Below are 13,522 nucleotides of genomic sequence, written 5' to 3' on the forward strand. Positions count from 1 at the left end.
GTTGAGCTATAGGCGCCGAGCCTAATATTTCTATTTTTAGCAGAGACAGGATCTCCAACTCCCTAGCGCAAGGAATCCTCCCGCCTTGGCCTTCCAAATTGCTAGGATTATAGGTTAGATCCACCATGCCTGGCCTATACAGTTTGGTTTGTTTGTTTGTTTGAGACCAAAGTGTAACTTTGTCGCCATTTGTAGAGTACCCTTGTGTCACAGCTCACAGCAACCTCAAAGTCTTGGGCTCAAGCCAGCCTCCTGCCTCAGCCTCCTGAGTAGCTGGGACTACAGGCATGCACCACAACACCCGGCTATTTTTTTTAGAGACACGTTCTCACTCTTGCTCAGACTGGTCTCAACTTCCTAAGCTCAAGCAATCCACCCCACTCAGCCTCCTAGGGTGCATGAACCACCTCACCCAGCCTACAAATTTTTTTTTAACAGACATTTTTTCTTCTTTTTCTTTTTAAGAAACTATTTGTTCCATATGTATATGTTAAAAAAATTATGTGTTTATTTTTATTTTGGATTAACTAACATGCAGGTATGTACAATTAGGTTACATTGTTTGGGTTTGTAAGGTAAAGTCCAAGTTGTAGTTATCATACTCACCCAGGAAGTATGCCATTTATCTATGGAAGTTACTAGTCCCCTCTTGCCTTTGAATTTAATTGAGTTTTTCTCAGTGTGCACATTGTTGTTAATCTATAAATTTCAACTAAGTATTAAATACATGTGATACTTGTTTTCCATTCTTGTCATACTTTATTTAGGAGAGTATTCTCCAAATCCATCCAGATAGTTAGAAAAGATAGAAAATTTCCATCTTTTTTATAACTGAGTAGTAATCCATAGTATACATATGCCACTGTTTATTAATCCATTTGGGTGTTGAAAAGCACTTGGATTGTTTCCACTTTTTTTTGTGATTGTAAATTAGGCTGCTTTAAACATTTGAGTGCACATGTCCTTATGATAAAATGAAATGATTTTTTTTCTTTTGGGTGGATACCTAGTAATGGGATAGTAGGAGTATAAACATTTCTTTCAAATATTTTAGTGTAGTAGAAAACATTCTTTGATTCCCAACAACAAAATTGTTTCTTTTTGTTCATATTGCTTTGGTATATCTAGTAGAAGATTTTAAGACTTTATAAGAACAATTTTAGGCAACAAATTGACAGGAAACTACAGAGATTTCCCATGTGCCTCCCGCCCCACATGTGTGGTCTTGCATTTTACCAACATATTCCCCTAAAGGGGTCCATTTGTTATAATTGAACCTGCATGAACACATCTTTATTATCCAGAGCTCATAGTTTACATTAGAATTCATTCTTAGGCTCGGCGCCTGTAGCTCAAGTGGCTGAGACACCAGCCACAAACACCTAAGGTGGTGGGTTCGAATCCAGCCCAGGCCCACCAAACAACAATGACAGCTGCAACCAAAAAATAGCTGGGCATTGTGGGGAGTGCCCATGGTCTCAGCTACTTGGGAGGCTGAGGCAGGAGACTCACTTGAGCCCAGGAGTTGGAGATTGCTGTGAGCTGTGATGCCATGGTACTCTACCCAGGGGGACAGCTTGAGGCTCTGTAAAAAAAAAAAAAAAAAAAAAAAAAAGAATTCATTCTTAGTATTTTGCATTCTGTGGGTTTAAACAAATGTGTAGTTATATGTATCCACCATCATAGTGTTGTGCAGAATAGTGTCATTGCCCTAAGAATTCTGTGCTCCTCCCATTCATCCCTTCCCCTTATCCTTTCTCTAAACCCTGGCAGCTATTGATCTTTTTACTGTCTCCATAGTTTTGCCTTTTCCAGGCAAAACTGTATATTATAGTTAAAATATACAGTATGTCAATATGAAGATTGGCTTCTTTTATTGTTATTATATTTTCAGTTGACACATAATGATTATACATATTTATTGGATGCAGTGTGATATTTCAGTACACCGTGTACATAATGTGGAATGATCAAATCAGGATAATTAGCATATTTATCACTCTAAGCAAATTGATGATTTTAAGAATGATTATTTTTATAATTATCAAATGCACCTGAATTTTAAAGGTTATTTTATATTGTGGACTTTAATACAGGTATTTTGCTTTATTCCATCTATGTTTTTGTTTTAATGTTTCACTGACTCACAAGTGGTTCTCTTTATTTAGGAGGATGAACAAGCAAGAACAGACTACTTCATTAGGACACTCTTACTTGAATTTAAAAATGTAGGTACTTTATATTTAGAGACAGTCTCTTAAGAATAGTTCTCAAAGAGACAATATATAAATAGTATATTATCTTGTTTAACATAGTTAAGGAAATTTATTTCTTAAGTTAATAGGAACAAAATCACTGTTTTATTTAGTATTGAGACCTATCAAATTACCTAATAGGTAATTAAATTATAACTTAAGAACTATTCCTAGATTAAATTTACTGTATTTGGAACAGTTATGCCTTCTTACTGCAAATATTTTCCCTTTATTGCAGAAAGCAGATTATTGTATTGTTTACATAATTATTACTCTCTTCTACTAGTTTACAATTTTTTAAAGACAAATCATTATCAAAGCTAGGTCTCCATTTACATATATATTGTTTTTACTTGAGGCTCTTGATTTTAGTGTTCAGAGATATATAAAATGATAATTTCTCTGGGAAAGAATCAAAGAAAATCTGATGGACATTAAAAGAATGCTGTCAATTTCTTCCTCATCTCTCTATTTTAATATCTTAATTTTTAAATCATTGTAAGTAATTCATCTTGGTGATGAAATACATCATTCTCCCTAATTCATGTTTTGTAATCATACCTGCAACTTCCTTTCTTCTTGTTGATAAGCGGCCCCATTGACTTTTATTAATTGTGTCCCTTTAGATGAGTTATTTATTTTACTTTGGTTACCATTTTTTAATTTATGGTAATAATAAGCACCTGGTTGAATTTCTGTACTATATCAGACATCTCAGTCCTCTTAACTTCATAATAGCAGATATTGTTAACTCTCATGACATATAAATAAAAAATAGAGGCTTTGAAAAGTTAAATAGCTTGCCTAAAGTTACTCAGTAAATGGCAAAAGTAGACTTTGAATACAGTTTTTTCTAGATTCTAAGTAGTTTCTGTCCAACACTTAGATTAATTGTTCTCAAAACATTTTGACTTCACGATTTCTTCCCATCCTTAAAATTTATTGGAGACCCCACAAAACTTTTATTTATGTGGGTTCTATCTTTCATTATTTACAAAAATTTAAAATTAGAACAGAAATTTTTAAAAACAGAAATATACAAGCACATATACCATTAACTATTAAAGAAAAAGGCAAATAACACCTTAGTATTATTCTGAAAATTACTTAAAACTTATAGATCCTCCATGAAAGGGCCCAAGGAAGTGGGTATACCCAGACCTATAATAAGACAAGTGGATTGGACTAGATGATTTCTAAATTCTATTTCGATTTAATAGTCTATTAATCTAATTACAATAGATTCTAATATAATGTTTATGGTATATTGCTCATGTCCATTTAATAGTGTAGATTAGTTGGAGAGTATATATAGTGTAATGATTAAAATACACATTCTAGAATTAAGACTGCTGAGTTTACCTTCTACATTTGTCACTTCCAGTGAAAGTTTAGGCACATCATTTTATCTTTCTGTTTCCTTATAAAATGAGGATAGATAGTATGAAGAGTCCTTTTCCTCATGGAGATTAAATAAAACTGTTACATGTGTGAAACCCTTGGATCCTACTTGTTATATAGTAAATAGTCAAAAGTGTAGGTTATTATTTATTTCGTTTTTCTTTCTTTTCTTTTTTTGGGTAGGCAGTGCTAAATACCATATAGAGATGTCTTAGAAATTATAGTTAAATAAGATATGCAGCTTTAAACATTTATAAATGTGTTTTTGTAATTATTGAATTTGTTTCTCTCAAAGGAATCTCGTAGGCTATATCAGTTTCATTATGTGAACTGGCCAGACCATGATGTTCCATCATCATTTGATTCTATTCTGGACATGATAAGCTTAATGAGGAAATATCAAGAACATGAAGATGTGCCTATTTGTATTCATTGCAGGTACAAAAGAATTTCGCAAACATAGAAATACCATATTTTTCTTTAAGTTTAATGTTAAATGCAGTTTTATTTCTGCATTAATATTTCTCCTGGCCTTGATATATAGCATGTTTCAGACTGCAAATTGATATAATCTTATCTGGTTGATAGCCCATTTAGACTGAGTATCCAGCCTACAGCCTATGTGGATTATTTGAGACCAGTTTTGCTTATCTTTGGTGTCACATATCGCAGAAATTATGCATGAATCTTTTTTTAAATCTCATCAGCTTTTGTTAGTGTTTGTGAATTTAATGTGTGGCCCAAGCCAACTTTTATTTTTCAGACCTTGTAGCACAACAATAGCGCATCTGACTCTAAGACAACTCTTACTTTTCCTATGGTGGCAGGAAAAAAACAAAAAAAAGGTTTGACTTCCAGATAAAGTTAGTTATCATCTATTTGAAAATGGTATTCAAGGGGCAACACCTGTGGCTCAGCGGGTAGGGCACTGGCCCCATATACTGAGGGTGGCAGGTTCAAACCTGGCCCCAGCCAAACTGCAACAAAAAAATAGCCAGGTGTTGTGGTGGGCGCCTATAGTCCCAGGTACTCAGGAGGCTGAGGCAAAAGAATTGCCTAAGCTCAAGAGTTGGAGGTTGCTGTGAGCTGTGTGACGCCATGGCATTCTACAAAGGGCGATAGAGTGAGACTCTGTCTCGAAAAGAAGAAAAAAAAAGAAAATGGTATTCAAACTATAGAATGTGGTGTAAAAGTATAGAATATACTCTTTTTTTTTTTTGCAGTTTTTGGCCGGGGCTGGGTTTGAACCCGCCACCTCCAGCATATGGGGTTGGCGCCCTACTCCTTTGAGCCACAGTGCCGCCCTAGAATATACTCTTTTTATTGTTCTCCAGTTAGAGCATATGGTCTCAGTATGCTCATCACACTGTACTTCTTAAAGTCAAATACAGTAATATTTCTTTTTTTTGGAGACAGAGCCTCAAGCTGTCCCCCTGGGTAGAGTGCTGTGGCATCATAGCTCACAGCAACCTTCAACTCCGGGGCTCAAGTGAGTCTCCTGCCTCAGCCTCCCAAGTAGCTGGGACCACAGGCGCCCGCCACAAACGCCTGGCTATTTTTTGGTTGCAGCCATCATTGTTGTTTGGCAGGCCTGGGCTGGATTCAAACCTGCCACCTTACGTGTATGTGGCTGGCGCCTTAGCCACTTGAGCTGCAGGCACCGAGCCAATACAGTATTTCAATCAATTTTCTTCAAGTGGCCAAGCAGTTTTCATGCTTGATGAACACAGACATGAGATTTTTTAAAATATAAATGTATATAGATATACATACATAGGCTCTTATTGATCTAAGATACTATCAATTCTAAGACACACTTACTTTACGTGCATTAAGAGTGGAAAATGTCTGGGCGGCACCTGTGGCTCAGTGAGTAGGGCATTGGCCTCATATATCGAGGGTGGTGAGTTTGAACCTGGCCCCAACCAAATTTAAAAAAAAAAAGTGGAAAATGTCTTTTGTAAGAAGACATTGATGATAAGATATATACCAGTTTCAGAGCTATTACAATGTAGATTGACAGTATGTTTTAGAATTGATGAAAAACTCAATGCTATTACCATTCCTAAGGTGCATTAGTTTTCCTATTTGTACCACTACCTGTCATGTCACAAAATTATATTAGTTGTAGCTACTGACAGGAAGTTAGCACTGTTACAGTAAGGTGACATTAATATGCATTTCCTAGGCATTTTTAAGGTAAAGAGTTAAAGACCAGCCTGTGGAACATAGTGAGACCCTATCACAAAAAAATTGTTTTTAATTAACCTTGTGTGGTAGCATATACCTCTAGTCCCAGCTACTTGGTGGCAGAGGCTGAAGGATTACTTGAGCCCAGCCAGAAGTTTTTTTTTTTTTTGAGACGGAGTCTCAAGCTGTCCCCTGGGTAGAGTGCCATGGCATCACAGCTTATAGCAACCTCCAACTCCTGGGCTCAAGCGAGTCTCCTTCCTCAGCCTCCCAAGTAGCTGGGACCACAGGCACCCGCCCCAATGCCTTAGCCATTTTTTGGTTGCAACCATCATTGTTGTTTGGCGGGCCCAGGCTGGATTCAAACTCGCCACCTTAGGTGTATGTGGCTGGCGCCTTAGCCACTTGAGCCACAGGCGCCGAGCCAGCCAGAAGTTTGAGGCTGCAGTGAGCTATGATCATGCCACTACACAAGACTCTATCTCAAAAAATAAATTAAAAGAAGGAATTTTTTTCAGACTTAGAGATTTATTGTTAGTTGAAATAGGTAAAGGATTTTTTTGTACGTGAGTATAAAGTACTGAAGATAGTTTTCTTATCCAGTTAGTATGATTATAGTACCTGTAATTAGTGAAGTAAATAAGGCTACTTTTTATTTATGGGCCAGGAAAGTGACTTGCTATTGGAAATGTGGGAATCAGTTAACTTGACTGATTAAGGCAGTTTTTTTTGTAGTTAATTCAGTAGTTAGTTGACCATTTAATTAAGTAGTTGACTGGCCAAAACCAAAAAAAATACGTAATTATAGAATTAAAATTTAAGTTAATTTGACTTGATTTCTTTCAAGTTAGTTGGAATTATTTCCTATTCCATGTCACTAAGGTTTTCTATTAAAAAACAAATTGCCCAGCTGGGCAAGGTGGCTCATGCCTGTAATCTTAGTATTCTGGGAGGTCAAGGTGGGAGGATCCCTTGAGTTCAGGAGTTCCAAGACCAGCCTCAGCAAGAGTGAGACCCCATCTCCACAAAAAGTAGAAAAATTAGCTGAGTGTTGTCATGGGTGCCTGTAATCCCAGCTACTGAGGTTGCTGTGAACTCCGGTGACATCATGGCACCCTGAGTAACAGAATGAGACTGTGTCTCAAAATAAATAAGGAAGTGAGTGAATGAGTAAATAGACCATTTACTATTTTTAAAAAGCAAAAAAAGAATGTTAACTATAATGATTTAAAAAACACTTCCATAGGGAGGCATCTGTGGCTCAAAGGAGTAGGGTACCAACCTCATATACCAGAGGTGGTGGGTTCAAACCCAGCCCTGGCCAAAAAAGAAAAAACCTGCAAAACTAAATGAATAACACATCCATAAAAGGCAGCAAATCCTTTTTCCTTGCATTAGTTCTACTAGAGGTGACACATTGTTAAAATTTTAGAATGTCCTTTTAGTGTGTATATGCCTATGTATGGTATTTTTAACAAAGAATGTTTTCCCTTTTAGTATATAATGTGTCTTTCTAGAGTGTATAAATATTCTTCTATAATACAGTATGTACTATCTGTTTAACCATCATTCTTGCCTTTTAATTTGGTACCTTACTCACCCTTACTTTTTCAGCTATTTTAAATAATTTAAATGCTCAGTGACTAGTCTGTTTTTTGTTTTAGTTTACTTAAGTTGCCAGTCTTTTTTTTTTTTTTTTTCTGAGACAGAGCCTCAGGCTGTCCCTCTGGATAGAGTGCTGTGGCATCACAACTCACAGCAACCTCCAACTCCTAGGCTCAAGTGAGTCTCCTGCCTCAGCCTCCCAAGTAGCTGGGACCATAGGCGCCTGCCACAACGCTTGGCTATTTTTTGGTTGCAGCCATCTTTGTTGTTTTTGGCAGGCCTGGGCCGGATTCAAACCTGCCACCTTGGGTGTATGTAGCTGGTGCCTTAGCCACTTGAGCCATAGGCGCCGAGCCTAAGTTGCCAGTCTTATGGTTAAATCTTTGAGCACATCTCCAATTATTTTATTGAGATTTTATCTAGAAGTGGAATTTCTAGATCAAAGGACCCAAACTTTTTCATGGTTTTACCTCTTTTTTTGGCCAGGGCTCTGGGTTCAAACCCGCCACCTCCAGCATATGGGGCCAGTGCCCTACTCCTTTGAGCCACAGGTGCCACCCTCATGCTTTTAACAAATACTTAATTTTTTTATTTATTTTTTGAGACAGGGTCTCTCTTTGTCACTCTGGGTCCCGTGCTGTGGTATCATACCTTATGGCAACCTCAAACTGCTGGGCTCAAACAATCCTCTTGCCTCAGCCTCCTGAGTAGCTGGAACTATAGGCATCCACCGTAATACTTGGCTAGCTTTTAGAGACGGGGTCTTGCTCTTGCTCAGGCTGGTCTCGAACTTCTGATCTCAAGCAGTCCACCCACCTTGGCCAACCAGAGTGCTAGGATTACAGGCATGAGCCACATCGCCCAGCAAAAGTTTTTACCCATAAAATTGATGCCAGTTAATCCTACCAGTGACAATATGTGGGAGTGCCTGTTTCCCTATACCCTCCCCGGTAATGTGCTTTTTGTTTCCTTTTTTTTTTTTTTTTTTTTTTGAGAAAGAGAGACTCTCACTGCCTAGCTCACAATATATGTGCTCAAGCAATCCTAGAAGCCTCTGCCTCCCAGAGGCCTTTTATTTGCTTTTTAATTCCTATGTGAGAGGCAAGGTTTTTTGCCTCATTCATTTATACCTTATGTGAATTACTTATTTTTCTGTTTTTTTTGCCTTTTATTTTATAACAGGCATTTAACTTTTAGTTCTTGCACAAATTACTTTTTTATATTTATATTTTCAGGGTACTATCCTTTTAATCATGTAAATACCATGGTTTTTCATGTTTTCTGCCTATGTTTTGACAAGACACAGTTTAAATTGTCATGTAGTCAAATTTGTGAATCTCTTTGTTTGTGGTTTTTGTCCACTGAAATATGCTTAGTCTTTAACACAGGAGTGTAAAATTTTTACCTTTTTTTTTAAAGTCCTTTTTTTTTTTGAGACAGAGTCTTCACTTGTTGCCCTCGGTAGAGTGCTGTGGCATCACAGCTCACAGCAACCTCCACCTCTTCATCTTAAGCCATTTTCTTGCCTCAGCCTCCCGAGTAGCTGGGACTACAGGCGCCCGCCACAACGCTCGGCTATTTTTTGTTGCAGTTTTCATTGTTGTTTAACTGGCCTGGGCCAGGTTCGAACCCACCAGCCTCGGCACCGTCACCACTATGCTATGGGTGCCGAGCCTAAAGTACTTAATAAAGTACTAAAGTAATAAAGTAATAAAGTACTAAAATCTATAGATTGAGTTTTTAACATGATACTTTAAATCCACTTAGGATTTTTTTGTTGTTGTTGTTATTGTATGAGGTAAGAATCTAATGTTAGTTCTTCTTTGGTGACAATTTCCTATATCATTTATTGAAAAGTCTACTCTTTCCCCTTTGGGGAATTCACCATTAAGTAATAAATACTTACATATACTCAAATCTGTTTCTGAATTTTCTATTATATGCCACTAATCTGATTTCTGTCTTTGTAATACCATGCTTTTAACTATCAAATTTTAAATATATATTATTTTAGTCCTAGAAATATTTTGATACATGGAATTCAGAAATTTATCAATAGCTAAGAATTAATATTATTGATGTTTATTATTAAGAGCATGAAAATCATACTAAGTTGCTTTTAATGTACCTTTGTTAGGAATTTTTAGATTACACACTTAAACTATTGACACTTAAAAGTTTTGAATTGTGCATTAGAATGTCATACAAAAGGTTTTTCTTGCTTAAAAATTATCCTGATGATGTCAGTAACATCTTTTAATTACTCATACTGATTTTTTAATCTTATGACGTGTGTGTCTTCTTCTAGTTGAGAATCAGTTCTTTTCAAGCATTTTTGTCGGTCAAGCAAAGTGGCTAATGCCTATAATCCTAACACTTGTGGGAGGCCAAAGCAGTAGATTGCTTGAGCTCAGGAGTTGGAGACCAACCTGAGTAAGAGTGGGACCCTGTCTCAGCTAAAAATAAAAAAATTAGCTAGGTGTTATAGCAGGTGCCTGTAGTCTCAGCTACTTGGAAGGCTAAGGCAAGAGGATCACTTGAGCCCAGGAATTTGAGATTTCTGTGAGCTAGGCTGATGCTGTGGCACTCAACCCCAGGGTGAGACAGTGAGATTTTGTCTCAAAAAAGTAAAATTAAATTAAAAACCTGGCACTGGGCTCGGCGCCTATAGCTCAACCGGCTAAGGCGCCAGCCACGTACACCTAAGGTGGTGGGTTCGAATCCCCAGCCCGGACCCACCAAACAACAATGATGGCTGCAACCAAAAAATAGCCGGGCGTTGTGGCGGGCGCCTGTAGTCCCAGCTACTTGGGAGGCTGAGGCAGGAGACTCGCTTGAGCCCAGGAGTTGGAGGTTGCTGTGAGCTGTAATGCCACGGCACTCTACCCAGGGGGACAGCTTGAGGCTCTGTCTCAAAAAAAAAAAAAACCTGGCACTGCATTCTCTAGCTCCCATTAATTCTTTAGGAGGTGAGAATGAATCATTTATCTCTGTTCTTTTTATGAAATCACTACTGGTACTCAACCCACTTTCTAGGGCTTTGCAGCTTCCTTTATCTTTGCTGTATCTTTTTTGCAGATGTACTATCCCTTCCTCCTTTTCTGCTATAGAACACCAGTCATCTTAAACATAGAATATATTTATCCTTATAAGATGTTATTAGCTTATGAAAGTTTTCTGAAGTACAGTTAGACTTGCAGAGTGAAGGTTCATAGGTATTGTGTGAGTTACTCTTGAAAGTTTCTTAAATTTCAAAAAGACAGACAGCAGTACCCTTATTTGTGATTTCACTTTATTCAGTTTCACTTAACCTGAAGGGGGTGGGTATCTGCAGCTTTGGGGCCACAGGTCGCCTTCTGACTCCTTGACTGGGGTCTTTTGACTAAATCCAAATTTTACAAAACATGTCCTTTATTAAAAGGGATGCAGGGGAGAAAGATGAAGCTTTTCTTGCTTCCTTTGCTGCTTAAAAAAAAACAATCTTGAAGTTGGGAGGCTGCAGGTTCCCCCACACCACTAAGTATAAGGATAGTAGTACTGGGGTATTGTTACAAGCGTTTTATTATTAGTTATTGCTGTTGCTCCCTTACTGTGCCTAATTTGTGAATTAGATTTTATCTTAGGTATGTATGTGTCAGAAAAAACATAGTAAAAAAAACAGACTCAAGACAGTTTACACTTTTAGGCATCCACTGGGAATTTGGACCATATCCCCTATGGATAAGGAGATACTGCTATAAAAAAACTAATGTGAAGGATGTTGCCCTGCACACATTTTTAGTTGTAGTTTGTCACATTTCTTGAATGATTTTTTTGTTTCTGAATAGCATGTCCATCTACATTTATTTTATATTTCTTTTTTTTTGTACTTTTTATAGTGCTTATGTTCAAGTAATATTTTATATTTCTTTTATTATAAAAATCAAATTATTTTTTTAAACTTTATATCCTTAGTGCAGGCTGTGGAAGAACAGGTGCCATTTGTGCCATAGATTATACGTGGAATTTACTAAAAGCTGGGGTAAGAATAATTTTTATGTAGTATTTTGTCCAGTGATCTATTATGATTTTCCAACTTGATGATTAATTGCAGTAAATTAAGTGCATATTAAATTAAGTGTATATTTTAGGTACATGTTACTTTTTCTGAATTAATTTTACTGTGTAAGAAGATTTAAAGAAAAGGTAGTAAAAAGGTATAAATGCTACATATTGCCTTGAGATAAAGCACTGGGCAAACAGGGTCAGAGTATTGCTCTAGGTGAATGCATACCTGCAGTAGGGATGTAAACTGTACATTGACTTTTTCAATACAGAATTCTCATTGCCTTTGTATATTTCTAGAGATAAGTGTATTCCATTCAGCAAATATTTATGCCTACTAGAGACGTTATGGTATAGTGGTTGAAGAAAGCTGACTCTGGACCAAGACTGCTCAGATTAAAATTCTAGCTGTCATTTATTAGCTGGGGATCTTGGTCATATACTAACCCCATTATGCCTCAGTTTTTTTTCATCAGAAAATAGAGATCATGATAGTAATAATGGATAAGAATTAAATAAATTCTTTGTTAAACCTTTGTTAAAATTTTCAGAACTATGTGTGGTATGCAGCAAGTGCACTGTTAGTTCTTATTACTGTTGCTGTTGTTTGGGTGGTTGTTTCTACCACTACTGTTTCTATGTTTCTAAGAAGTTATGTTTGATCTGTGGAAGTTACAAGGATAAGTAAGATTCAGCCTCATAGATTTGAAAAACACAAGTTTCATTGTATATATATTTGGTTCTTTGCTAATCTGTAATCATTTTGTGTATGCATTGAGAAGTTGTAAATAATTCCTTTAAAAAGCTCTCTAGGGTTAAATATTATTTTTGTGTTCTTCGAAAACATCATAATTATCTCCTAATACTCAGATGAACATGTTTAAGTGAACAGAATTTAACTAGGATTCTACCACATTTTAACATAAAAGTCAAAAATTAAAATTGGAATGGGAAGAGGCACTCAATCAAATGCCAGCAAAGTTGTGAATTTGGATGGAAAATGGAATGCTGGGTCAGATTTAGAGATGTCTGAGATGGAGTGGGGAAAAACTGAGGACCATAGAGGAGGTTCCAGTCTTCAGAAGGTAGGGATAGAGTCACTGGTGTGAGGACACACAGAAGAGGACCAAGCAGGCCTCAGAACGCTTCTCTCAGTGATAAGCCTCACTTCAGAGGCTCACTTTTCTGAACATTATAAAAGGAGGAATGAAGCAGGTCTCTGGCTTCTGAATCTATATTTGAGGTATAATTATGAACTTGTGGTTCAGGTGTACCTCAGTTGATACATGTAGGATCATTTAGCTCAGAAGCAGAAAGTTCCCCTTGACCCCCAAAAGATTCACTGGTCTACATAATCAATCAAACATTGGGTGAGTGTCTCTTTTTCTTGAATCAATTCAAATTTATACTGGGTTTACTGAGTTTTTTGTTATCACTTGGATGTAAACCTTAATCTTCAGTTTATATAATTGAATTCTCTGTGAACTCTTTTATAGTATGAGAAATACCACACACTGAGGGACATTAGCAATTTTCAATGAATACTCAGTGAGCCTGTGTGGTGTATTATACTTCATACATTAGTGAGTAAATGAAAAGGGACGTGGTAAACAGACAGGCATATGCTGTCCCTGTGAATTCTCTTGATTGCATGATGAAAATGTCATTATGAACTAAAAGAAAAAACATTAAAAAAGTTGTGAATATAGGCTTGGCAACCGTGGCTCAAGTGGCTAAGGCCCAACTACATACACCTGAGCTGGTAGGTTCGAATCCAGCCTGGGCCTGCCAAACATCAATGATGGCTGCAACCAAAAAATAGCTGGGCGTTGTGGCAGGTGCCTGTAGTCCCAGCTACTTGGGAGGTGGAAGCAGGAGAATTGCTTGAGCCCAGGAGTTGGAGGTTGCTGTGAGCTGTGATGTCACAGCACTCTACCAAGGGCGACAGCTTAAGGCTCTGTCTAAAAAAACCCTCTCAAAAGTCAAAGACAAAGAAAGGAGCCTTACGAAAGACAGGTAGAGAAAAG

At 37.2% G+C, this 13,522-nt stretch overlaps 1 protein-coding gene across 1 annotated transcript in view; it reads left to right on the plus strand.

Moving 5' to 3' along the window:
* Positions 1–13,522, plus strand: part of PTPN12 (protein tyrosine phosphatase, non-receptor type 12) — a 122,896-nt gene that overhangs the window by 89,784 nt on the left and 19,590 nt on the right. The window contains exons 7-9 of the mRNA XM_023507436.1: positions 2,169–2,228; positions 3,952–4,094; positions 11,406–11,472. Of these exons, the coding sequence (XP_023363204.1) occupies positions 2,169–2,228; positions 3,952–4,094; positions 11,406–11,472 (270 nt within the window). The remainder of the gene's footprint in view (positions 1–2,168; positions 2,229–3,951; positions 4,095–11,405; positions 11,473–13,522) is intronic.

The sequence above is a fragment of the Otolemur garnettii genome, unplaced genomic scaffold, assembly GCF_000181295.1.
Source record: "Otolemur garnettii isolate 467f Iridium unplaced genomic scaffold, OtoGar3 scaffold00005, whole genome shotgun sequence".
NCBI classification, from domain to species: Eukaryota; Metazoa; Chordata; class Mammalia; order Primates; family Galagidae; genus Otolemur; species Otolemur garnettii.